Source organism: Dysidea avara, chromosome 9, assembly GCF_963678975.1.
Source record: "Dysidea avara chromosome 9, odDysAvar1.4, whole genome shotgun sequence".
In the NCBI taxonomy this organism is placed as follows: Eukaryota; Metazoa; Porifera; class Demospongiae; order Dictyoceratida; family Dysideidae; genus Dysidea; species Dysidea avara.
Window position 1 is genome coordinate 36167434 of NC_089280.1, and position 24473 is coordinate 36191906.

The 24473-nt window shown below is 39.5% G+C and overlaps 1 protein-coding gene across 1 annotated transcript in view; it reads right to left on the minus strand.

The window, feature by feature from the left end:
* Positions 1–2236: 2236 nt before the first annotated feature.
* Positions 2237–24473, minus strand: part of LOC136265730 (ABC transporter G family member 20-like) — a 34668-nt gene continuing 12431 nt past the window's right edge. Inside the window, exons 10-22 of the mRNA XM_066060636.1 lie at positions 22788–22897; positions 20582–20649; positions 20429–20532; positions 20067–20164; positions 19965–20014; positions 13387–13461; positions 13267–13337; positions 12718–12806; positions 11029–11132; positions 10917–10977; positions 10760–10858; positions 10605–10709; positions 2237–2477 (exon numbers count right to left, since the gene is read on the minus strand). Of these exons, the coding sequence (XP_065916708.1) occupies positions 2377–2477; positions 10605–10709; positions 10760–10858; positions 10917–10977; positions 11029–11132; positions 12718–12806; positions 13267–13337; positions 13387–13461; positions 19965–20014; positions 20067–20164; positions 20429–20532; positions 20582–20649; positions 22788–22897 (1135 nt within the window). The 3' untranslated portion in view covers positions 2237–2376. The remainder of the gene's footprint in view (positions 2478–10604; positions 10710–10759; positions 10859–10916; positions 10978–11028; positions 11133–12717; positions 12807–13266; positions 13338–13386; positions 13462–19964; positions 20015–20066; positions 20165–20428; positions 20533–20581; positions 20650–22787; positions 22898–24473) is intronic.

The window sequence follows — 24473 nt, forward strand, 5'->3', positions numbered from 1 at the left end:
ATAACAACTGTTGCCTGGATTAGTGCCCTGCAATATACCGGTAATACCGTTTATCGTGATAAATTATCATAACTGATTATCATATCGTGACAGCCTTTGATAACTGATATATCAAATACCAGTATAGGATTGCTTTTAACCCAGCTAGCCTTTGGTGTTTAATTACCCAATTTAATTTGTTGATGGTTTAGCAGACACACCCTAAACAAAAACTTGAGGTTGTCACATTACAACACATGCCCTACTTGTACTGAACTATATATTTTTAGTTTTTGGGATGCATACTGCTTCATACTAGGCCCAAGAAATGATGCAATAGTTACAATAACAAGCTAACTATATATCGATATACTGTGATATTTTCCTGTTACAAATACCATGTATTCAAATTTCAATGCCGCCGAGCACTAGCCTGGATGTACACTATAAATTCACAAGACATCTCCATGTCCTGAGAGGGAATAATACAAGTGATTTAGGGTGTGTGTAGTGGATTTTGTACTGTAATGTAGTGCAGTGCACAATATTATAATGTGTGTTCATATTATTATGCATGTGTGCATCGCCACATGGCTAAAGCATTGGCCAAGTATTTGAAAGACGCTGTGTTTGCTGCCTGGCTATAGACCAAGTTGCTGTTGTTACTTCTTTGAACAGGAAACTTTAATTACCCACATTGCTGTATAATGGTGACTATCTGGTGGGACTAAGTGTTAACTGGCCAGCAGCAAAATCAATGAGTACCTGACCTGTTAAGGGAGCAAATACTCAACTGTATTGGTGGTTGGGATTTTTGTGGAACTTCGGGTCCCACTCTCTCTGGCTCTCTCCATGAGACCTGGACAGTCCTCCTGTGGATTATGTACTAGTCCTGCCCCAGGAGGATCTGCCTGCACAAGAATCAAGTGCTGGAGTAGTGCACAAGCATTCCCCAGTGCTGGTTTACTGGGCATCAATAACTGTTTCACATGGCTGCCAGAGTTTGAGCTTTGGTGGTTTACTGGTGTGTATGCTGCAATCAAGTGTTTATTGGTTTTGTGTGGGTGATGAGGGGAGTATCTTATTGGTCAGATTACCATTTCCAAATTCATTTCAACTTTGCTTCTATTAACAAAACCGGCAAGAATCTTCCTGCTGTGTACTAATCCATCTAGAGCGTGAAAGAGTTAATATCAACAACAGGTGATGGCTGAGAATTTACACATGAATGATAGTACTGAATGTTGTTGCTTGCTGGTCTGTATTTGGTTGACTGCTGCTGAGTAGGTTGTTGAACCTGGTATAAAGAGTGTTCTAAAGTTTTGATTGCACTTAAAGATGAAAAGAATTTTTGTAGGGAAAGAATGCTGCAAACCAATAATGTTCCATTTTTGAGGTGACAGTTTGTGAGTTTAGTAAGTGCCTTAAACTACTGTGTGCAGAGGACTGAATTCTCACTGTAGCAAATAAAATCAGTGAGAAGTTAAGTGCTTAGTGGGATTGTATGAAGATGTTTATCAGGGTCACAAGCCTGTTCATCACAAGTCAATTCATGCTCAGTGATGTATGTGCTAAATGAGAACATCATTCATTTTCTGTGTTTGGAATGTACCTATTAGTGATTTCTATACAAGGAGGAAAAAGTTGTGAATTCTATATTATGATATAGTTACCAGTGAGGATTGGTAGCCCATTTTGATGAGTCACAAAGCAGCAGGAGATCCAGAATTAATATGTGGTGGTCTAGTGATTTCTGAGATGCTAGTTGAGCTGTTTGATTTAGTGTACATGCATGTGGAGATAAAATTAATGTTTCTAGGAACTGGTGTAATGCTCTTATTGTCCCGATCCTAAGAAATGTAACCTGATAAACTGGATAGGGTCAGAGGGATCAATCTACTAGATGCTTTGGGGAAGATGCTGGTTAGAGGTGCAGGACAAATTTCTACTTGGGCAGATCATTCACTGCTTTACTAACACATTGTGAGTATAGATCCACTAACTTAATACTCACAACAACTCAGTATGATCTTGTATAACAAGCAGTAATCTAACATTTGTGACCGGATTTGTAAAAAGGGGTCTTCCACAGACATCCAATTTACCATTTTTGGAAATTCATAACTTTAGATTGGGAAAAGTTATTGCCTTGAAGCAGTGAGCACCCACATAGGTTAAGAAAAATGTATCTTTCTTGAACACTAAGTTATGGTTTTCCAAGTTCATAGAATGGAAGACCCTCACAAATCTGGTTGCATTTTTCTCCCCTTTGGTAGGTAATATGTACTTGTCAATTTGAAAACAATAACATACTGCAAAATGATGTACACTAAACTAAATGATCTAAATATAACAGAGTTCACTAAAATTAGATTACAGAAGATATCAGTGATGACTTTATCGACGGAAGAATATGATGATCAGTGTTAAGTACCCTACCAGCCAAGCTAGAGTGATGAGTATTCCTTGATAGACTTCTCGGTCTCCAATACCCATACCTGTAAACAAAACATTATAAAGATCAAACTTGTACCACAACAAGTCTATACAAGACATATTACTGGTAGAGTTGACAGAATGGTGACATTGTTTTCAATGCCATAGACAGGGACGGTTCTAGAAAATTAGCTGACTGGTTTCTAGTGTTCTGCGATACAGCACATTTAGCGTATCACCTATCACCATCAATAAACTGTTCGATACGATACTGTATCACGATACTATAATGAAGTGGTCATGGCTAGTTATAACTGGCATATTAGCTTATAAGTGTAACAATATCCAATTTATCTGTACCTTAAAGAGCCGACATTGATTCTACATTCACTGTGTATACAAATGTCTTTATTCAGTGAATGCTGATAAACTACAGTATACTGATGTGACAAATAGCTAGTGTGTTCTGATATGATTTTTGGTATGGAAAACAGAGTTGTTGTTAAAAAGCACATCTCTACCAGGATACCTGCCTGTATTACACCACCCAGACAATTAACTACCACAAACATTTTAACACATGCTACCACAAAGGCTTGTCCGGATTACTCGCATTTTTGATGAGTTGTCAAGATGGTTAGTATATACAGCAGATATGTTTACTGTTTAGTGGTGTAATTCTTTATACTTGAAGTGTAACAGCTACTGTTTTTAGAAATCCTGGGTGAGAATATTTTAGCCATAACAACAACACTTATACACATGTATTTGTATGGCTTCTCGCAACGTTCCATTTTATAGCACAGGTAAATAAAGAGGCTTTCGATTTGAGTATCTATAGATAACTGTTTTACAGTGATATAGCAATCACTGACTGTTCTTCGATATATCGATGTTTTCTAAGCACAGTATTGTATCGTGATACTTATTTGCTGTATTGATATATTGCCGTATTGCAGATCCCTACTGGTTTCCAACTCAAGGCAGAAAAGCCCATCAGGGGAGGGGTCCATTCTGAGACATTTTAATTAGCTAAATACAAATAAAATCACCCTAATAAATCGTTTCACAGCTAAACTTACCACTCTATGTCTATACAGAAAGATATGATGCAATATTGGAAGTCACAATAACTTAATCGATAGAGGCGCTTAACACGTTCAAGGCCCATGAGAAGCAATTCTGTGCTGGAGAGAAGCAGTTTATGTAGCTTGATCATCACTAGAAGTTGCTATCTTTTAAAAACACACCTTGTTTTAGACTTAAATTTCACTTAGTTATAATTTTTTTTTTGATTTAAAAAAGCTGACTGGTTTCCAGAAACTGGTGAAACCCTTTTAGAACCACACCTGGCCATATAGTTACTCTTAGCAAAGCCTCTGAATTAAAAAAACATACATAATTTTTAAAAATTACTAACAGGTCAGAGGAGGTTGGACGCATTCACGTGAGTTGTACTTTAATTGCATTCTTTGATTTGGTATTTCATGTGATCGTAAATAGTTGCAATACAAAACTGAAAAATGGTGTTCAGATCGTTCTTTGTGTAAGCTTCAAGGCAATGTACTTTGTTTTGTAATCAGTGCTTGAATTCTGGGTGAAATTAGTAAGTTGCGGTTTGGTGTACACTACTTCACCAGCCTTCACGTACGTATTCTATTAACGAAACATGAAATGACTTAGCGAGTTATTCTGAGATTGCGATACATTAACCTCCTCTACAAAATGGATTTTGTGTAATTTGTTTTATTGGTGCTAAAGCGTGTCCAACCTCCTCTGCCAACAGGTCTAGCTCCATGTAGTTTCAAAAAATAAAAACTTATTGTAGTAAACATTCATTGGTCAAAATTCAACACATAGTATTGTGTGACCCTAATAATAGAGTTATTGACTGCTCTATTAGAGTACCTTGAATGCTATGAGGTTGCCTAGTCAATTGTGGGGTGCTCCTCTTATTGAAAGCTAGCATAATACAGCATTTCCGCGTATACATGCTTTGTACTGTACAATGTATATAGCCCATAAAAAGGCATTGCTCTAAATGCCCCATGTTGGACCCTGTGTATGAAAAGGTGCCTCTTTGTAAAACTGGTTACATACTATATATATAGCCTAGTGCAGCAGTTTGTTGCCTTACTTTTGGTTTTTGATCCATTTATTCCGGGTATGGTTTAGCAAAAGAAGATGTACAACGGCTTGCTTTTTCTTTGGCTGAGAAAATGAACCATAAACATCCGTTTGCAAATGGAATGGCAAGTTGTGGCTGGTTTGACGGCTTCAAAGCACACCATCCTCAGTTGACTCTCCACACCCCATAGTCCCTTTCTTTTGCCAGAGCTGTGTCTGCCAATGAATTAGCCAAATTAGATTTTTTTTGCAATACTTGGTGGTTTATATGGCTGGCTTAATTTAATCAATAAGAGCCTATGCAATTATTTAATGCTGACAAAACTGGTGTACATGTTGTGCACAAGCAGGGGAAGGTGCTGGCTCAATTAGGCCAATGTCATGTGTATTCTGTCACTTCAGCTGAAAAGGGAAAGACACACACACACACAGAGTGTTGTTGTGTGTATCAGCTGCTGGTCAAGTCCTGCCTCCCATGATTGTGTATCCACGAAAACAAGAGTGCTAGACTCCCTTAAGGATGATTGTGTACCCAACACATACTTTGCAAACAGCTCTGGTGAATATGATGGAGTCTGCTAGGTTAGGATCCCTAAACTCCAGGAGTGCAACAGAGTCTGCACAACAAGCCCTGAAACATGCTTCAGTACACATCTCAGTGAAGCGTTGCTGCAAGGCCTCTTCCTGTCTAAACAAAGAACTAACTCCAGTGGTGGCTGATGATACAACCTTCGAGGATGCCACACCCCACTTGTTCAGTGACTCATTCCAACAAAAATGAGAAACCACACGGAGGCCATCAGAAACCTAAATCAGCCCCAGTTCTCAAGCTATCAATGTATATTGTCTTTTCGGAGGAGCTATCCACTATAGTCACAGGAAGGTGGCAGTCACAGGGACAGAGGAAACAAAAAAATCAAGCTGCTTCAGACAGGAAAACCTCCTCGACAACAACTCTGGACTTTTAGCAATGGACCCTGTAACAACACCTTTGTGCACTGTATGACAAATTTAGTAAATGTATAAAAGCATCAATAAAAGCATCAATATGTACCACTCTTCAAAGGCTGTAAATGACACCCAAAGCAGGTGTAGCTAATATTTGTATCACCAAGCCAAACCATGGTACTCAGTGTAGCTGGTCAGAGTTTCAGTTCTCATCCCATAGTCACCAGACACAATACAGCCAGTAGTGTCAGAGCAATATGTAGGTTTGCTGGCGTGGTGAATGGAATACAATTCCTCTTTGTATGGCCCTATAAGTGATGTAGCAAACTTCTATAGCAGAGCTATGTGATCTAGGCTACAGATACAGCTCTTTAAATGCTATCTATACCTTACAAGAAAGTTGATTGTCAGCCTGTTGGCAAGTATTCTACCATTGTGAGAGTACATACTCAAGGGAATCTACAACAAGAGACCTCAGATACTGCACTACATGGAAAATGATAAAAGTCACTTTTTACACCACTGCCAAGGGTGCTAACAAACCTTTGTCATTAAAAATGTTATTACTTAAATTGGTGGTATTACTGGCTCTGCAGACCTTCAAGGCCTAGTGAATATATCCAACTTGAGCCTGAAAGCAGTGAGAGTCATTGGCAGGTCTAGAAATTTTCAGAGGGGGTTTCAGGTTTAGGGCTTAGTCTATTCTTACGTGGGCATTAGTGGTAGTCACTCAACAAGTGTGCGAAGCATGCTCTAACTAGAGGGGTCTGGGAGCATGCCTTCCACTGGAAAATTTTGAAAAATTAACCTTCTGAGATTGAATTTGATAACACTTTTAATTGAATAAACATTATCACTATATGAATTACTGCAATTCTAAAAGCTGACATGCAGAGGGCAAAGCAAATCAAATGTGTTCCATGGGAAAATTTTTGACATTTTAGCCTTATTTAGTAGCAATTTATTTAGGCTGAAATTTTTTGAATTAATACCATACCTGTTTCACTGCCCATACAAAAGTCTCAATAGTAGCAGTGAAATTTATCCCGTATTTCACTGGTAGCAGTGAAAAAGTTGTAATTGCAATTTTTTTTAATGCACAGCATGCGTATATGCTGGGAATAACATGGGTAGCAGTGAAATTTGGGATAAATATCACGAGTGTTGTATTGGAAATGGGAATAAATTTTACGAGGCGAAGCCAAGTGAAATTTACCGTTTCCAATACAACAAGAGTGGTAGTTATCCCAAATTTCACTGCTATACCCATGTTATTCCCAGCATATACGCATGCTGTGCATTAGCGTTGCTATGTACACAATTTTTTGTCACTATGTACTAAACACGTGTCAACACTAATTGGCGCTACATTGTTAACATAAATTCTAGCCAATGAAATTGCAATTACAACATTTTCACTGCTACCAGTGAAATACGGGATAAATTTCACTGCTACTATTGAGACTTTTGTATGGGCAGTGAAACAGGTATGGTATTAGTACTAGTAATAGCATGGGTAGCAGTGAAATTTGGGATAAATACCATGAGTGTTGTATTGGAAATTTACCATTTCCAATACAACAAGAGTGGTATTTATCCCAAATTTCACTGCTACCCATGCTATTACTAGTACTAATCACATAGTGATTTAGTTTGCCATACATTAGTCTCAATAGTAGGAGTGCAATTAATCCCAAATCACATGGCCTTGTTTCTGTAACTACACTGTAAAGTAGCCAATAAAATAGCAGAATAACAGAAGCCTTTTAAGCGCAACAAGAAAGTGATATAATGAATAACCAATAAAATAAGCTGACAATAGAAGCCTTTTAAGTGCAACATTTGTAGACATTTTGAGTAGCCAATCTGAATTACTGACACGTGAAGCCTTTTAATTGCAACAACAAATGATGTAATACAAAGAAGGATGATGCAATCACCTGGTAGCCACATAGAACTGGATAGATGTGTACTACAAACCATGAAGGGTGGTCACTATGTGATTAGTAGGCAATCACACACATTTTTGTGCAATTATGGAATAATTGTACTCGTAACAGCCAAAATTGCACTCAAATGTGTGTGATTACCTCACATGTTGAAAGACAGCTCATTATTCAATACCAGTCACTAGAAGTGGTAATTATGAATTTACATGATGGGGCACAACACAATAGTAGTAATATGATTTCATGGATCCCTTCAAATTCCTGATTTCCTTCCACTCTGGACTGACTGAGTTTATTGGTATAGGGTTTCCTAGACCTATTGATATAAATAAGTCTTGGAGAATTTTCAGAATAGTTACCAGGAGAGGATCCAGACTTTTAAAAAGTGGCCTCACTCTGGAACATGGCAATTGTAACTTCAGTCTAGCTATAGCTACCTAGCTGTTTATCCGAGGTCAAAGCATCGGCTTACCTTACATTAGTTCATTCATCAATGGAATATGCTGTAGTTGTTTGGGACCCATATCATCAAAACAATATCCAACAGCTAGAGCAAGTATAGCGTAGGGCAGCTAGATGGGTCCTAAATGATTCAATCGATATAGCTCAGTTACATCTATATATGATACAGTATCTCTCTTGGCCAAGTCTCCAGTTACAAAGGAAAATAGCTAGATCACAAACGATAATGCATCAAGATTACTCACTATCAAATCCTCCTCAATGGAAAGATCAACCAGGTTATATCATCCAAGGCATTTCATTTTGCCCAGCTCATCTACTTATTCACACCAGCAAAGCTTCTACTAAAGATTGGAACAATTTACCATAAAATATAATTGAATGCAACAACAATGGCTCTTTCTCAATAGAACTTCAAAGAGTGTATGGAGCTTGACAACAAATTTTTGTAACCACGGGCTAAATATTGTGATTGAATTGTAACGTTTCCCTGGGCATATCAGCTCTGCTGTCTGTTCAGTAACAATAACAATAATTTTAACATTTCATAACAAAATAATCACTCTCCAGCAATGTTTTTCACTGATAAATCTTACCATTAAGCCTTTAGAAAATGCAGTGAAGCCTTTAGTAGTAGTAATCAGTTGTAATATCTTCAAAACATTTAAATAATAATTATAGCAGCACTTATTGCATATTAATAAGCTGCCTTCCGATCCTGATAGGGATGATGCCACAATGGTATTAAATGCTATACATATAACAAAAGTAATTTACGTACTTGGCTGCTAGTCTACAAACTATGTAGGTAGTTTCAATCACTTGTGACCGCTCTGTAAACTGATTTTGGGTATGCGCCTTATTGTCAGAGAGGGTTTCACTGAAACCATTGCGACTACCACTGCAGATGGTGCCGTGTACAGGGAAGCAACAAGTGCCTGGACAGGTAATCACTAAGACTAGATCCTACATCATTAAAAGAGCTACCGATGTAAAAACTACCACCACATAGCACCCTAGCTTGAGAATTCTTGAATATCAGAACTCATTCCATGGCTGACACGGCAATCAGGCTTCCCAGATGATATACTTAAGAAGGGAGATGTAGTAGACTGAGAACTTGCACATGTATACACCACACTTATCCTGTATCACGCACACATATTATCATTGTAATTAAATGTTCTAACTGTACTGCATCTCACATATGCGCACAACTGAACTGTACCTTCAGGGCCATAGCCAGACTTTTATCTGGGTAGGTTCTTTAGATGAAAGGTGGACCTTTTGTGGTGTAGCTCGGGGGTCTGGGGGCAAGCCACCAGGAGAATGTTTGAACATACAACCTGAAAATGCTGAATTTGGTGACATTTTAGGCACTAAAATTTTAGATTAGACTTTTGCTACTAAAATGTTGGACTTTAATACTGAATTATAGAACTTTGTGTGGGCGAGATTGAAGGGAAAAGTGTACTTCAAATTTCATAAAGAACACTTTAGGGCAAACAGTGCTTTACAATGACCACAAAGAGTGCTTTATTGCACCGCAAAGAGTGCTTTATTCGTACAATGAAGCACACTTTGCGGTGCAATAAAACACTATTTGTGGGCAATACAGCACAGTTGCCCACACGCCTTAGTGCAGGCTAATAGCCCGTGGCGCTCACGCCAGTACGACTAACCACCCAAGCCAGTGAAGGCTGATAGCCTTGCCATGCTGAGTGGTCAATCACCCCAGCCAATATGAGTTCTACCACCGGATTGCTTTTATAGACATAACTAAATGCTTCGATGATGGGTGGGAGAAGGTAACGTTGCTGTTACGTTTGTTAATGTAAACGGACAAGTCCTGGAGATATCACGGAAATACTTCACCATGTGCCACAATAGAATTGATTGTGGGATGTGAGCAAAACCTGCCAAAATACACGATGAACATCTGCCATGCCAAACTATGGTGAACTACGCGTGAGTTACTTTGTTAAACTAGTTTGTGTGCATTCAGGCTGCTAATAATTCGTGCAACACATGTTAATTGCGAGTCCTAGTGTATGGTGAAGCTACACGACTAGGAAGTTCCATAAATCATTTAAAGCATTGCCTCGCTTGTGCTACATGAAAAATAAAGTACGAGGCGCAAATAAAGCATGAGGCAAAGCCGAGTGCATTATTAGCATATCACCTCGTGCTGTATTTTTCATATAGCACTCGCAGCAATGCTTTAACATATACATAGTGAACTAAAGTAGTGGACCTTTTAACTCAAATTGTGGGCCTTTTGCTAAAATTTTGGACTTCTTTCTTCAAGAGGGGGGGTTCTGAAGAATCCCCCTGCTGCCTACGGGCCTGACCTTGTGTATTGTTACACAATGTCCTGGTGCATCAATGCCATACCATGTGATAACTGCTTGAGTCACAACAGTACGCATATTACAAGCAGTTGCAAAGGAATCCATATCGCCTCAGCATGGCAGAGCAAGATTCAACCAATGAACTGTGGTGAGCTTGACAAAAAGGTCAAGTGTGACCACGTGATTTAAGTCTTTTTACACATGTGCAAAGCCTTTTCTGATATGTGTTATATAGATTATTACTACTACCAAGTTTTGGATGTTTGTATCACAAAACACCATGATTGAGCCTTTTGAAACATAATAGTCACTGTGCTGCATTCCAACCACACTGTACGCTCACTATGATTACCTTTGCTAACAACACCCTTCACAGCAAACACTGCATAAGTGATTGGCATCAAATTGGATATCCAACGAACACCACTAGGTAGGCCCTCCAATGGCCATATCACTCCTACACAGTGTCTAAGATAACAACATGAACTAGATACTTTTTAACTATACCAGCAAAGAATGAAGGAGTGTTAGCTAAAAGTGAAGAGAAATTTATAACATCCATCATTGTCTCTGAAATGACTGATATCAGTAATCCCACAGTGAGCCCTGTGGAACAGCAATGTGTATGTCAGCAAGTAGAACAATAACACAATACACTACGCACCTGACAAGGATATCAACCAATAAATAAAAGAAGCCAGTGCAATGTTTCCATGTTGTTCAATCTGTAACATACACACTTCCTAGTTACAAACAGGTTATAGTACACAACTCACATCAAATACTCCATACACTATAGCAACAACCACCACCACTTGTACAATGGATATTATACTGTACAGTAATAATTCTGAAAATATCAACTCAATCACTGTCACACCTGTAAGAAGGACACACATGATTAACAAACATCACATGTTACAACATTACTAGACAATTCTGGAGCTGATAGCAACCACTCTAGGGATTTAGACAAGTCAGAATGGAAGCTTCCCCTAACGCTGTATCAATCATCTGCTTGGAGCTTGGACCGTTGTCCACAGATCTGTTTGCAAGCAGACTATCATCACAATTACCAGTATCTGGGACCATACCCTCCAGCAGTAGCCACAGATGCATTCACTCAGGATTGGAACACCTTTCCAGGTAAATTATATCCCAACCCTCCTTAGAGCCTAATAATAAACGGAGTCTTATCCCAAGCTCAATTCCAAGGAGTACAAGGCGATTGAGTCAAGAGATAGCTCACTTTGAGACCATGCATAGACCTCTGGTCCTGTTGGCTGTTACCATTACAGTACTTGTTGATTGGGTATTACCTCTATGGGCTGACTCTATGGTGTGTGCTCTGCATGATAATGTTGATATTGTACCAAGCTCTGACATTGTGGTCTTAAGTTGGTGTTTTAACACTACAGTAAAGGAGGGCTAGGAGAGGTGTTAACATTGGTTTCTGGTGGAACAAGTGGGAGATAGTACACTTTTCTGTACTGTACTATATACTTGTTGCAATTTCAGAATATTCCCAAAATGATACGATAGAAAGAGGACTCTAGTTTGGCACACACTGGCACATCAGAACATCTGATATAGTAGTTGTATGGAAGAGTGGAGATTTTTGGTACAAAACACACTTTATAATTTACACTTTACAGAATTTGTTTCTTGTAACTAGCATTGGTACGCCCTACGTGCAGGACCATGTCCAGGTTAACAAAAGCATTAGACATCAGCACCATGTGTGTTGCATGAAAAGTTCTTATAATATAGAAAAGATTTCACTATAAAGGTTGCCAAAGCAAAAAAAACAAAAAAAAACAGTCACAACCTTGAATTGAACTCAACCTTGGGTTCATAGCCTTGTGCCTTGACTACTCAGCTAAACCTCTAACATTGATAGGAAGGCATTATAAAGGCATGTATACGTTGGCTGGTATAGGTGTTTACTTGCAGTTTGCATGTGGTTTATAGAAATAATTCAAGCAAGTTATGCTCTACACCCATGAATTTAACATACTGTAGTAGTAAATGACAAATGGCAGCAGTTAGAAGCTTCATTTAAAAGCAAAACGATTTTTAGAGAATGAGCACTTTGTTCGACACAAAATCCACACTGATATGTGCAGTGGTAGGTGAGATAATTGTCAGACGTCAAAGGAACAGACAGACAGGCAGCTTTTCAGGTTTATATAATTATTATATAGATACCATATCTAAGTGTTTGGCTCCTATAGTGAGTGTAGCTGTACTACTACATTACAGTCCAACAAGTATCCAAATAAAACATTGACTATATCAACATCAATGGCCTAGCATATTTCAGAAAACCACTACTGTGTGTTACTTGTGATACTGGCAAGTGAAAGGCATTCCCAACTAGTTAGGAAATAATCAACCCATTAAATTCTTGTGCCAGTGTCAACATGGTGGCTACTTAAGACGTTAATCCTATTGAATATCCTGACCTGCCACATAAGTACGATCTAGTATACCCTCTCGTCTCTCCTGTATCAGTGAAGTAGCTGACACCATCATGGCTGAACCAAATATCACTCTACAAGAAGTAACACAAGTGATGTAGTAATCTCACTTGTAGTATACACTTTACACCAGCTCTAATCTCTACCGTTTGGTGTTTGGGTAATAGCAAATTCCATATCTCAGAATTGGAATATTGATAAAACAAAAAATAACATAAACAGCATTACAATCTTAGTGACATGAATATAAGTAGATCAACTGCTCTAATAGAGCAATCATCTTATGACATCGGTAAACTGACATCTGGATGACTGATAGTGTGACATTACATAGCAGGTGTTCTTGTTAAAGGTGTATAGTGTATACAGAGAAATAGTTTATAACTTTAACTGTCCAATCACTGGCTACTTCGTGAAAAAAACAACTAACAAAGTAGATCTACTAAAAAGCCTACCATCCCTATTAAGCTAATAGCCCATTTTAATAGCCCCCCTTGATTAAATCAACCATGACATCACAACAGGTAATATTACGTCACAGCTGCTCCAGGTGCAAAGAAGTCCTTAAACGTGAAGTCAGAATTGCCATAGACAAATCTGGTGAGCTGTAAAACATCACAAAATAATTAATACAATATAGATCCACCGGCTTACATTAAGGTAGACATTCAGAGAGTATATGGCACTACTGTTAGTGATAGCAATACTGATATTTCTGATTAATTTCTCCTGTGTAAACAACAACAACAGATGTAAATACAGTGTTAACATAATCCATAACTCTTCTACACTGAACACATTTCAGGCTTCTTCCATCTTAACTCTGGTATCGTACAGTACAATAGTACAGTTTAGTAAGGTTCCCCTCCTAGTGCCCACCAAAATATTGTCCTTATAACACTACCTTAGAAATATTATACCTGACTAAAACCACCTTTAAGGAATAGTCTTAGTGTATCTAACATTAAACCCAGTGGTAAAAACAAGAAAATTCTTACAGATGGCTGGGTAGTAAATTACCAAATCCCAATTTTTGGTCAAAGTAGTACATGGCCACCATCTCACTCCACAATCACTATAAACTCACTATCATTATTACTATGTACATAATGTAATCGTAAAACTCTGTATGTTACAGTAGAAGGTATACAAGCTCTCCTCTCCTCATTCTAGAGGAGCCAGAAGTCAGCACTGCAGAATGTCATCATTACTTTATCAACAATTTACAAGATGTTGGAGAACTATTGTATACTAAACTCTCATAAGCCACATACCCATAGCCCACTAGCAGTTTATCCAACAATACAGGCACTAGTATTATAATTTAGAAGGCTCAGTCTCACATATTAACAGTGTTTGGCCAGTTCTCTCAGTTGAACAGTTTTTCGCAGTAAAAAATATCCTCTGGATAAACAAAACCCACAACTACTCACTTTAGCCTTTTTCTTAGCTGAAACAAATGTTTGCAGTTATTTTTGAATGGTCATATCTAAATCAGAGTCACTTATCAACAACCTTTCGGAGAAGTTTGACGTTCTACAGAATGATTTAGATAAGCTGAAGCATAGCTCAGAGAAGCAAAAAGAAACATGGAAAGCAGCATTATTGCTGGCATCATAGATGCTATTTGTCCTCAAGGTCACGATCTTGGAGCAGTTCTGACCACAGAGACCAGTCACACTCTTGGTGAGAAAACTCCAGTTTCTGACCTGAGCAATCTTGGAGTAGATGATGTCATTACCTTGGAGAGGAGCACATGACTGCCATGACAGAGGCTCGAGGAGCTCCACTCATGAGGAAGAACTGCCAACAAGGCCCCGACCCTGGGAGGTCATTCCTGACACACCTCAATACAGTGAGGTAGTTGAGTGGGAGTACAACTCTGACAATGAGCCTGTGGGACCGGGTAAGCACTAAGCTTCCCCCACCTGTATAGTCACAGTGTCTGAGAAGACGGGGTCCGTTATCTCACAAGCCTGTACCATTAGACTGGAGCGTGCAGACCACCTAAATGCCTACTCTCTTCCTAAAGTGGCAGCATCTCGGACACTTCAGCTGGATAGCTACCTTAACACTGAGATACAACCAGTAACCAAGGCTACAGAAAAGGAGTCGGCTACAGTCCAGTCTCGCAAGCTTGATGCCTTTGCCCCACTTACAGGTAGTGCCATCCTGGAAACAAGAGAGGATATCCCAGAGAAGATTGTCAATGCAGCCACAGATACGGTCAAGCTACTGGGTAATGGCAGTGCCCGAATTTGTCATCTCTGGTGTACTAAGATCTCTCCCAGATGAATAAGACACTGCTTCTACTAGTTAAGGAGGATTCAAACTTCAGAGAAGTGTCACCCTCCCTGTTTGGACCGGAGTTAGTCCAAAAGTCAAAACAGCTGGTGGGCTATGAGGTCCATCCTTGGATGCCCAAGCTGTTTTTTCGACCAGCTCCCCAAATATAGCCGGGGGCTACTCTTGCAAGCTGACACAAGGAGGGGGAGGAGCCCACAAAGGATGGATAAAGCCAAGGAAAGTTGCTCCAGAAGAACATATGGAACAAGTGACTCATGCACTCACCATTTCAAAGTGTGATAATGAATTGGAAAAGTACCCTATTGAACCAGATTGCATGTCTCGGGGTAGAACACTGCCATCAACCAGACCTGCCGAAAGCAGGCAGATTAGTTCATTATCTGGAAAATTGGTCAGCCATAGCACAGGACCAGTAGGTACTATACACGGTACGGCGATATCAAATAGACTTTGTGGCAATGCCACACCAAGAGTCACGACTAACCTCTACATTATACCTTGGAGCAGGCTACACTAATACAGGAGGAAATTTTCAGAAGCTAGTGTGGAGTGCCCCTCAGAGAGGGATTTCTACTCCAACATATTTCTGGTTCCCAAAAAGGACAAGGGGCAAAAAGGCCGGTCATCAACCTCAAAACGTTAACTAAACAGCTTTGTTCACCCAGAGCACTTCAAGATGGAGGGCATTAAGACTTACTGGGACAGGGAGACTGGCTAGCAAAGATTGACCTGAAGGACGCATACTTTGCAATCTCAGTACCTACAATTTCAATTCCAGGGGAAAACACCTGTCTCCCCTTCGGCCTCTGCTCTGCCCCGTGGGTGTTCACGAATCTATGAAGCTAACATTGGCTGTACTATGCCAGAGAGGAATATCTGAATGATTGTCTACGTAGACAATATACTACTCATAGTAGAGTCCAAGGAATAAGCTCTAGATCAGGCTCAAACTGTGGTACACCTACTGGAATGTCTGGGATTCATCATCAACAGAGAAGTCTGTGCTCACCCCAGATCAGACCATAGAGGTTTTGGGTATTAGTCAACTCCATCAATATGGAGCTATGACTCCCTCCTGCCAAGATAAAACAGATTTGAGTGGAGTCTTGACAGATCATGAGGATGGCAGAGCCAACCTCAGCCCGGACACTAGCACATCTATTGGGCAAAATGATCTCAACAACATGTGTAATCCCCCCTGTACCCCTCCTTTACAGAAATCTGCAGATGGCTCTGTCCAACTCTTTGGAGACCCATTCCCAGAATTACGAGACCCTTTCACCAGCTAGCTTGAAATGATGGGACAAAGAGATGTCCTAACGGAAAGACTCTCCTCAAGAGGGAGATAGACATGGTCATCAATTCCAATGCATCATTGCAAGCATGGGGAGCTCGTTGTGGAATACAAACCACAAGGGGAGCATGGTTACAGTGGGTGGCAATCTTCCACACCAACTGCTTGGAAAACAATAGCAGTGCTGTCATTTGCAAAATAAAAAAATAAAAGATCCAAACATCCTGTCAAACATCACAGCAGTTGCTTACATCAACTATCTGGGGAGGACTGTCTCATAAGAGCTGGTCAATCTGACAGAGGATATGTGGATGCGGTGACTGGAAAGAAACATATACATCACAGCTCAACACCTCCCTGGAACTCATAACACCATCGCAGATGTAGAATCACAGTTGCAGGCAAACAGGACAGACGGGATGCTGTCTCCCATAATATTTTTGAGAATGTTTGGTCCACTAGAAGTGGAGCACTTTGCTGCCTGCCCAGTGCCCCACACTACTTCAGCTGGCGGCCAGATCCATCTGCAGAAGCACGACAGATGCGTTTCTCCAAGTGTGGACCCACATAAAGGGGTATGCCAACCCACTTTGGAATATGGTAGGAGGACACCCACTCAGGTGCAGAATCAAAAAGCCAACATAGTGCTGGTAGCACCAGTGTGAGGATCCCAACCATAGTATCCCACACTTCTACACATGCAGATAACAAATAATGGTCAACACGGACAACTCATTGATGCTCCCACAACTAGCCATATGGCACATCTCAGGGAGAGATACAAAAGTTAGCAGCTTTCGTAGGAAGCTACACAGCTTCTGCTTAGCTCCTGCAGGACAAAAACAAACAATTCCTATACTCATTATTTGTTAAGTGGCACCGCTGGTGTTCTGTGCTGTGTTCAATTTCCTTAGTTAACAAGAAAGTCGATGGCTACACAGTTGGCCAACACCCTCTGATTTACATTTCAGGCTTGTAAAGGGAGTTTTCCATGCCAGACCTCCTTTGCCACTGTTATTCACAAACCTGAGATGCTCAAAAAGTACTAAGCTATCTTGACACAGAAGACAATCAAGACGTTGTCCCTAAAGCACCTGCCATGAAAAGTGACAATGTTGCTTGCATTGTCTCCCCATCAAGATAAGCTGATCTGTAAAAATTGGAAATTGGATATATCCAACACAGGTGTACAACCCAGGCGGAGTCTGATTTTATCCAAGTACCTTGGCCAAGCAGTCAAGGTACACATTACAGATCACCAATTTCTTTTTCCCTCTCTTCTGGGAAGAAGTACATTGTGTCCAGTATCAACCTTAAAGGAATAAGAGAATAGAACACACCTCCTTTGGGGAAGGGAAACCAATCTGCTGGTAGCAATTATCAAGCCACATAAGGTGGTGTCCACAAGTACTTCGGCTATATGGCGCAAGTTCTTGGTGGAAGTTTCAAGCATTGATACAGAATGATACTTCAATTTTCAGTGATCACTCAGTCAGAGGAGCCTTCTCTTCTGCAGCTGCATCAGCAGGGATTTCAACCTCAGACACCCTCTCAATGCTGCAGGCTGGAGTTCTAAGTCAACTTTTTAACAATTTCACTATAGACCAACAGACAATCCTTCATTTGGAACAGTGGTACTCAACCAACACAGTCAACCACTTACAAACAATACTGTTGATATGTGAGACTGAGCTTTCTGAATTATAATTATCATGGAGGGAAGGCCAAAAGTGGGTGGTGGGTTTTGTTTACCCGGAGAATATTTTTTACTGCAAAAAGCTGTTTAACTGAGAGAATTGGCTAAACACCGTTGATGCTTGACTTCACCTTCTTCATATAATAATAGCTGGGAACCACTCTGTGGTCTGAGCCACTCTGTGGTCTGAACCACTCTGTGGTCTGAGCCACTCTGTGGTCTGAGCCACTCTGTGGTCTGAGCCACTCTGTGGTCTGAGCCACTCTGTGGTCTGAGCCACTCTGTGGTCTGAGCCACTCTGTGGTCTGAGCCACTCTGTGGTCTGAGCCACTCTGTGGTCTGAGCCACTCTGTGGTCTGAGCCACTCTGTGGTCTGAGCCACTCTGTGGTCTGAGCCACTCTGTGGTCTGAGCCATTTATGAATTACGTACAACCTAAGGCTATGAAAGAAACTGAGCTCGGTATGTCAAAATTCAGTTTTGGCTTACAAATTCAGTGTCCAAAATATACGGGTGGAACCATCTCCATTGAGGGTAGTACAAATGATACTGTCTATGCTGGCTACACAGATGATAATAAAACAGTCTTTGGAGGCTGAACAGTGCTCTACTTGGCATGAGATCACCCATAGCAGAATGGCACTGTAGGCTTTCAAATCTACACTAAGTAAGAAGACAATTCATTGGCAAAATGCAGTCTGTATTTCATGATAAGAAATAGGAAAACTGACTTCAATTTTTATAGTTTCTCTGTCACACCATTTACATTCAGAGTACAAGTTGGTTCACAGGAAGAATAAAGACATAACAGACTACCTTAGTCACATTGCAGACTACGATGATAGCTCCTCCTAGAACACTTTGATGTACAGATGGGTCTAGCTGAATATAGCAGCATATGTGACGGGATTTTGGAAAAAACGATCCAAATTGCACATTAGAAGTTTTGAGATTAACGGTTTTAAAGAATTCAAGTCAGCATAACTTGCCAAGGATAGCAAGCACGCGTATGAAATTTACACAAAAGCTGCGTCAATCTATTATCTTTCAGACCACTTCCAGTACTTGTAGCTGATTGTAGAGTTTCCCGATATAAAATCTGAGCAGTTAGACGAGCAAAATAGTATCACGAGTGCTCACAAATGGGTGGGGGGTGGCGGGGTGGGCAAGGGATAGACTTCAAAATGGAGGCAGACCACGATTGGAGTCCAGACACGAGATTACAGGGCTGTGCTGGCTCCTTAGTGGCTGATATGTAGCAAAATCAACACAAAAAACGTCTGGCCAACATTATGAGGCTGTCCACCAGTAAACCAGTGATTCTTGCCAAGCCAGGTCCTTCACAAGACCGGAAACCACCATTTGAGCTCTACACACCATCCAGAAAAGACGTCTGTTGAAATCAGCCTCGAGTAGTTTGAGTAGTAGTGAGGGTCAAAACTATTAGTACGATAGTGTAGCTATCCACTGGAGGTGTTAGTTTGATTTTTCCTGATGTGTGATTTGGATTGGTTTTGTAAAATCTGGTCACATATAGTTCTTATACACATACACACACGACACAAGCAAAAGCAAAGCCTTTGGTTGCTGTTGTGTAGTCATACCAACCCAGTGAACCAGTACAAGGACACCTGTGCACTACTCAGGTGCTGTTAGTCAGTGCAGGTAAATCCTCCTGGGGCAGTACTGGTAGCCTGCAGGAGGACTGTGGGATGTCTCACAGGTAAAGGTGTGGACACCCGAACTCTCACCTGGACCTTCACCCACTACGTGAGGTGAGACATGGACAGTTGGCATTAGCTTACACCGGGTACCCAGTGATGATACAGCTGGGTGGGCTGCTCCCTCCCTCCCCCCCTCCCTACACACACACACACACACGCACGCACGCACGCACGCACACACGCACACACACACAAACAAGAGTAGAACTAACATTAGCAACTTCATAAAGTTCTAACTCAGACAATTGAGTAAGAAATCGATCTAGAGATAGGAAATATTATAAACATATCAAATTTATCAGTTAGTACTCAACTGCTTGTGTCCAACCCTAATCCGATAGTAGCTTGATTGATGAGCTCAATACTTGTAGTGGTTCGATGATTTAATATGTCCGAACAAGTGTCCTTGTACCTGTTCACAGTCAAGTAACTTCAATGAACATACGTAACACAATATGTGGAAACCAGACATTTTGACTGGCACAAAATATCCAACGTTGTATCACTCACAACTTTTTAATTATATTTGAAATACCAGCCTAATATTTGAAGCACTAATTCAAAAGTCCATTTGCAATACTATATAATCTACAGATTCCATTCAGGTAGAGAAACATTACTTTTTAAGGTATCCATATGGCTGGTTTAAGCATATTCAGCCACAATGATCACTTACCGATCTATCACTGCTTTGGTATAATTAGTTTCAAACCCCAGAACACCCCAAGCGTCACCATCTCTTATCTCCTCTAAACCTTGTTGATAAGTGGATATACTTTCCTGTGGAGAAACACTAAACCGAGGAGGCAGTACCATCTCATTTCTTTACCAGATCAAAAATGTCTGTGCTCAAGGAATGCAGATAGTACGTGCTGAACCAGTTTCCCTTATAAGGAACTGTAGATGAGACAGCATACTATGAATAGACACGTTATTATGTTGTACTTTATGACAAGACATTACAAGTGACGTATGTCATCAGAATATTGTAATACTCTGACTGTATACTGATATCTCACAGTGACAACAATATGGAAGTTTGGTTCTGTGCCAGTGTAACAGTGTAGTACTGAACTACAAAACTCTACCCATGACTTTAATTAAACTTTGACAAAAAATGTACTGCATTGCACATCATATCATAATACATTGCTGTATTGCAATAAGCAAGAGAGTGGTACAAGTATCAATACACTTTTAATATACTGATACATATGTATCATAGGTGTATCGGCTTGAACATTACATACATATACTTTTGAGTTCGTCTTAAACACAGAGTTAGATTAGAGAAAAGATTCTGTCTGCCTTTTAAAGAAAAATGCACCGCTTTGTTGTCTTGCAATATATCATTGTACAATGGACCCTAATCCCGATGTGTCTCAGGTTATGGTAAAAGTGTTCAGATAAGTGAATTGTTTGGATAACTGGAGTCCAAACATTTACATACACTTGTACTCAAAATACTCTAATAGAACAGTCATTTCTAATTTCGGATAAACGAGGGTTGAGGGTAGTGCTGGGTGGCATACCGGTATTTTTACATGCATGGCTATGTATAGGTTATTGCACAAAAATCCAGGTATCTTCACCATTTTCGCCCTCCGTGATTATTGTGCCATTCCTCAGGTCTCTAAAATAGTGAAGATACTGTGGGTTTGGGCAATAACCGATTTAGACTATGGCTCGTATGGCTCTGGTCACTGCCAATAATGGCGGCTTCTTGATCAAATTAGTGCTAAAATAACTCATTGGTAGGCTTCCTAGATGAATACAATCATCTCTATTATCCAGTGATGTTTTCTTCACATTCTAGTGATGATTTCTGATAGCTGTTGTGACTGGAATCCAGCAAAACACATGACGCACATGACAAAAAAATTTTGTCACAGGTATCTAACCAGTTTAAATACCTACCCGCAGGTATCTATTGGATTTTAAATACCTCATTAACAACTAAACTTCAAAGCATACTATGCGTGCCATAGTCTAATAGATATAGTTTACTATACCCAGCATTGAAGGAAGCCAGTATCTGTGCTTTGTATGAATAGCATAGCACAGTACTTTAGGGGAAGCCAGACATGAAGACTCCGGCATTTAATTAAGTTATGTGTTGATGGTTTAGTGGTGACTAAAAGCCCATGCCCCAAGTAAACATGAGGTTTTCCTGCTTGCTGTGTAGTGCCAGCCTACTGTCTCATTACATTGCAGTAGTAAAATGTATTTGTAGCCTTGAGCACATTTTACTTGTGGTATTTATCCAACTTGAATTGTAACTTGGAATGAGTTAAAAGGCTTACTGACTTCAAATCAAATAAGTTTGTAATGATTACTACATTCAATACTATATACCGCCATACCGTGATACTTTTTAGATACCGGATTTTTCAATACCGTCCAACACTAGTCGAGGGTCTACTGTATTGTGACATTTTAGGGGAAATATATAAATACTTGCTAACCCAGTATCGTCCCATCTACATTAGATACACATACACTGTTTCTGACAAGACTAAAGATACAGACACGCTACACATGATAACACAACGAGTAGCACATTATAGAAGTTATTACTTTAAGTGATTCTGGACCCAGCATTTAAATAATCTATTCAGGACTTAACATTTATTACACCAGGCTTGTGGTGATAATAGATAAAATGGTAGTAAGTGTCTGTGCTTACATAATCAACTTAGCTAAATTTTTTTTACATACAATGAAACACAAGATGAAGCAAACCTATTCAGTATATAACTATTGTATGTATAACTTGTATGTATAACTTGTATGTATAACTTGTATAGCAAGTATTTTTTGATAGTGCTCTAGCATTTAAATGAACCCTGGAATACTTTTAAATGGAATACCCAGAATAGAACCGCTGTGTGTGTATTGTGTATTTGAGCCTGGCTTGAGATACACTACGCTTCACACCATAAAATGCAATACAATACACATGTACGCACACATGTACTACACACACACACACAACAGGTACAGAGACAAACACACAGAAGGTATAGCATACTCACCAGTGTCATTATTATCAAACAACAGCTTCACATCTTTGACATCACTACCAACAGTCCCAGTATAGAAGGTGATCTGAATAGCCGGCAGGATCAATAGAAGAGCAACATGTCTGTATAGTGACACAACATAAGAGGTAATCACTGTGAAATAAAATATTATGACATAGTATCATGTCATAGTCCAGTTTATGTACAGGTAGCAGAGAAATGTAACCACCCCTGAGGACCATCCAGTGTGTGGATAACTAAAAAGTTCATTATACTCAATAATAGTGTATGGAACTGATGGAGATGTGTAACTGAAAGAGCTAAGTTGCCTAATAGAACAATCATTTAGTTTGATAGAACAATTTGTTATGGCATTTTTGGACTACTGAGTGGATCACATGAGCCATAACAAAAGTAACAGACTGTATAATTGGATGGTAAGCTTTATCCTGTGAGGGTAGGACAAGCCGGCATGAAGTGACATGAATTACATAATGTGCTACAGATGCTTGAAAATATTTCACAAGACTCCAACAGTTCCTGTAAAATATCAATAAAAGAGTTCCACAAACTTCAAGAGTTTTTGCAGTACTGCTCGAAATAGTGCATCATAAAATGTCATCATTGCTCAACATTTACATGTGGTGTGTATAGCATTACTACACACAGTATATATTAGTTAGGATATGTCCAGGACGGACACTTATGAAGCTGTGTGCTTGATTTCAATAACATGTTCCACATAACACTCACTACTGGTTTAATACATCAGAAATAATCAGTCAATGATGACATCACATACATGCATCACATGATGTGTATTAGTAACATGTATTAGTACTTGTTGTTTTGTACATTCCGTGAAACAATAGATACACCCAGGAATAAAACTGTTTTTCACTGCTGTAATTAAACAATTAGAATACAGCTCAGCTACAGTGAACAGCATGTACACTGGAGGCCATAAGTTGTACAAAGTAACAACTAAACAGTCAGTGATTTAGTACAAGCACCTTGGGGCCCTAATCCTTACAGAGGGTCACATTTAGAGTACATACAAGCCCTCAATGTGACACTTTACCAAGTACAAGTAGTCAAGTACCCCACACCTGGTAATGTCAATCATATACTATTACACTAGTATTTTAAAAATTGTAAATTTAAAAATGATGTAGGGATCTATGCAATAAAGAGTAGTGAAACAAGAGATGAATGATGGTATTACAGCATAGCTCGATGGGAAAGTCCCTACTTTGGCATTGAGCAAAATTATAGCTAATGTGCCAAAGTAGGGACTTTCCCATCGAGCTATGCTGTAATACCATCATTCATCTCTTGTTTCACTACTTTTTATTGCATAGATCCCTACTTCATTTTTTATATGAACAACCATTTTAAAAATACTAATTTGTTTAGTTTTTTATTGTAGCACAGCTAGTTACAGTGTAACTTGTGACTGTTCTATTAGAATATCATACATGACTGTTGTATTAGAGTATATCTCAAGTCAACCACATTGATAACTCATTAACAGAATGACATAAGGGCTTACAATTTGACTTTAACTATTGACTCACTAAACCATCATTTTAGCCACTTCTAAGTTTTTAATGTTCATTTTCAGTGTTGGGAGTAACGCGTTACTTACGCGTTACTTATGTAACGCGTTACATTAATATTATTACTTTTGTGGTAACA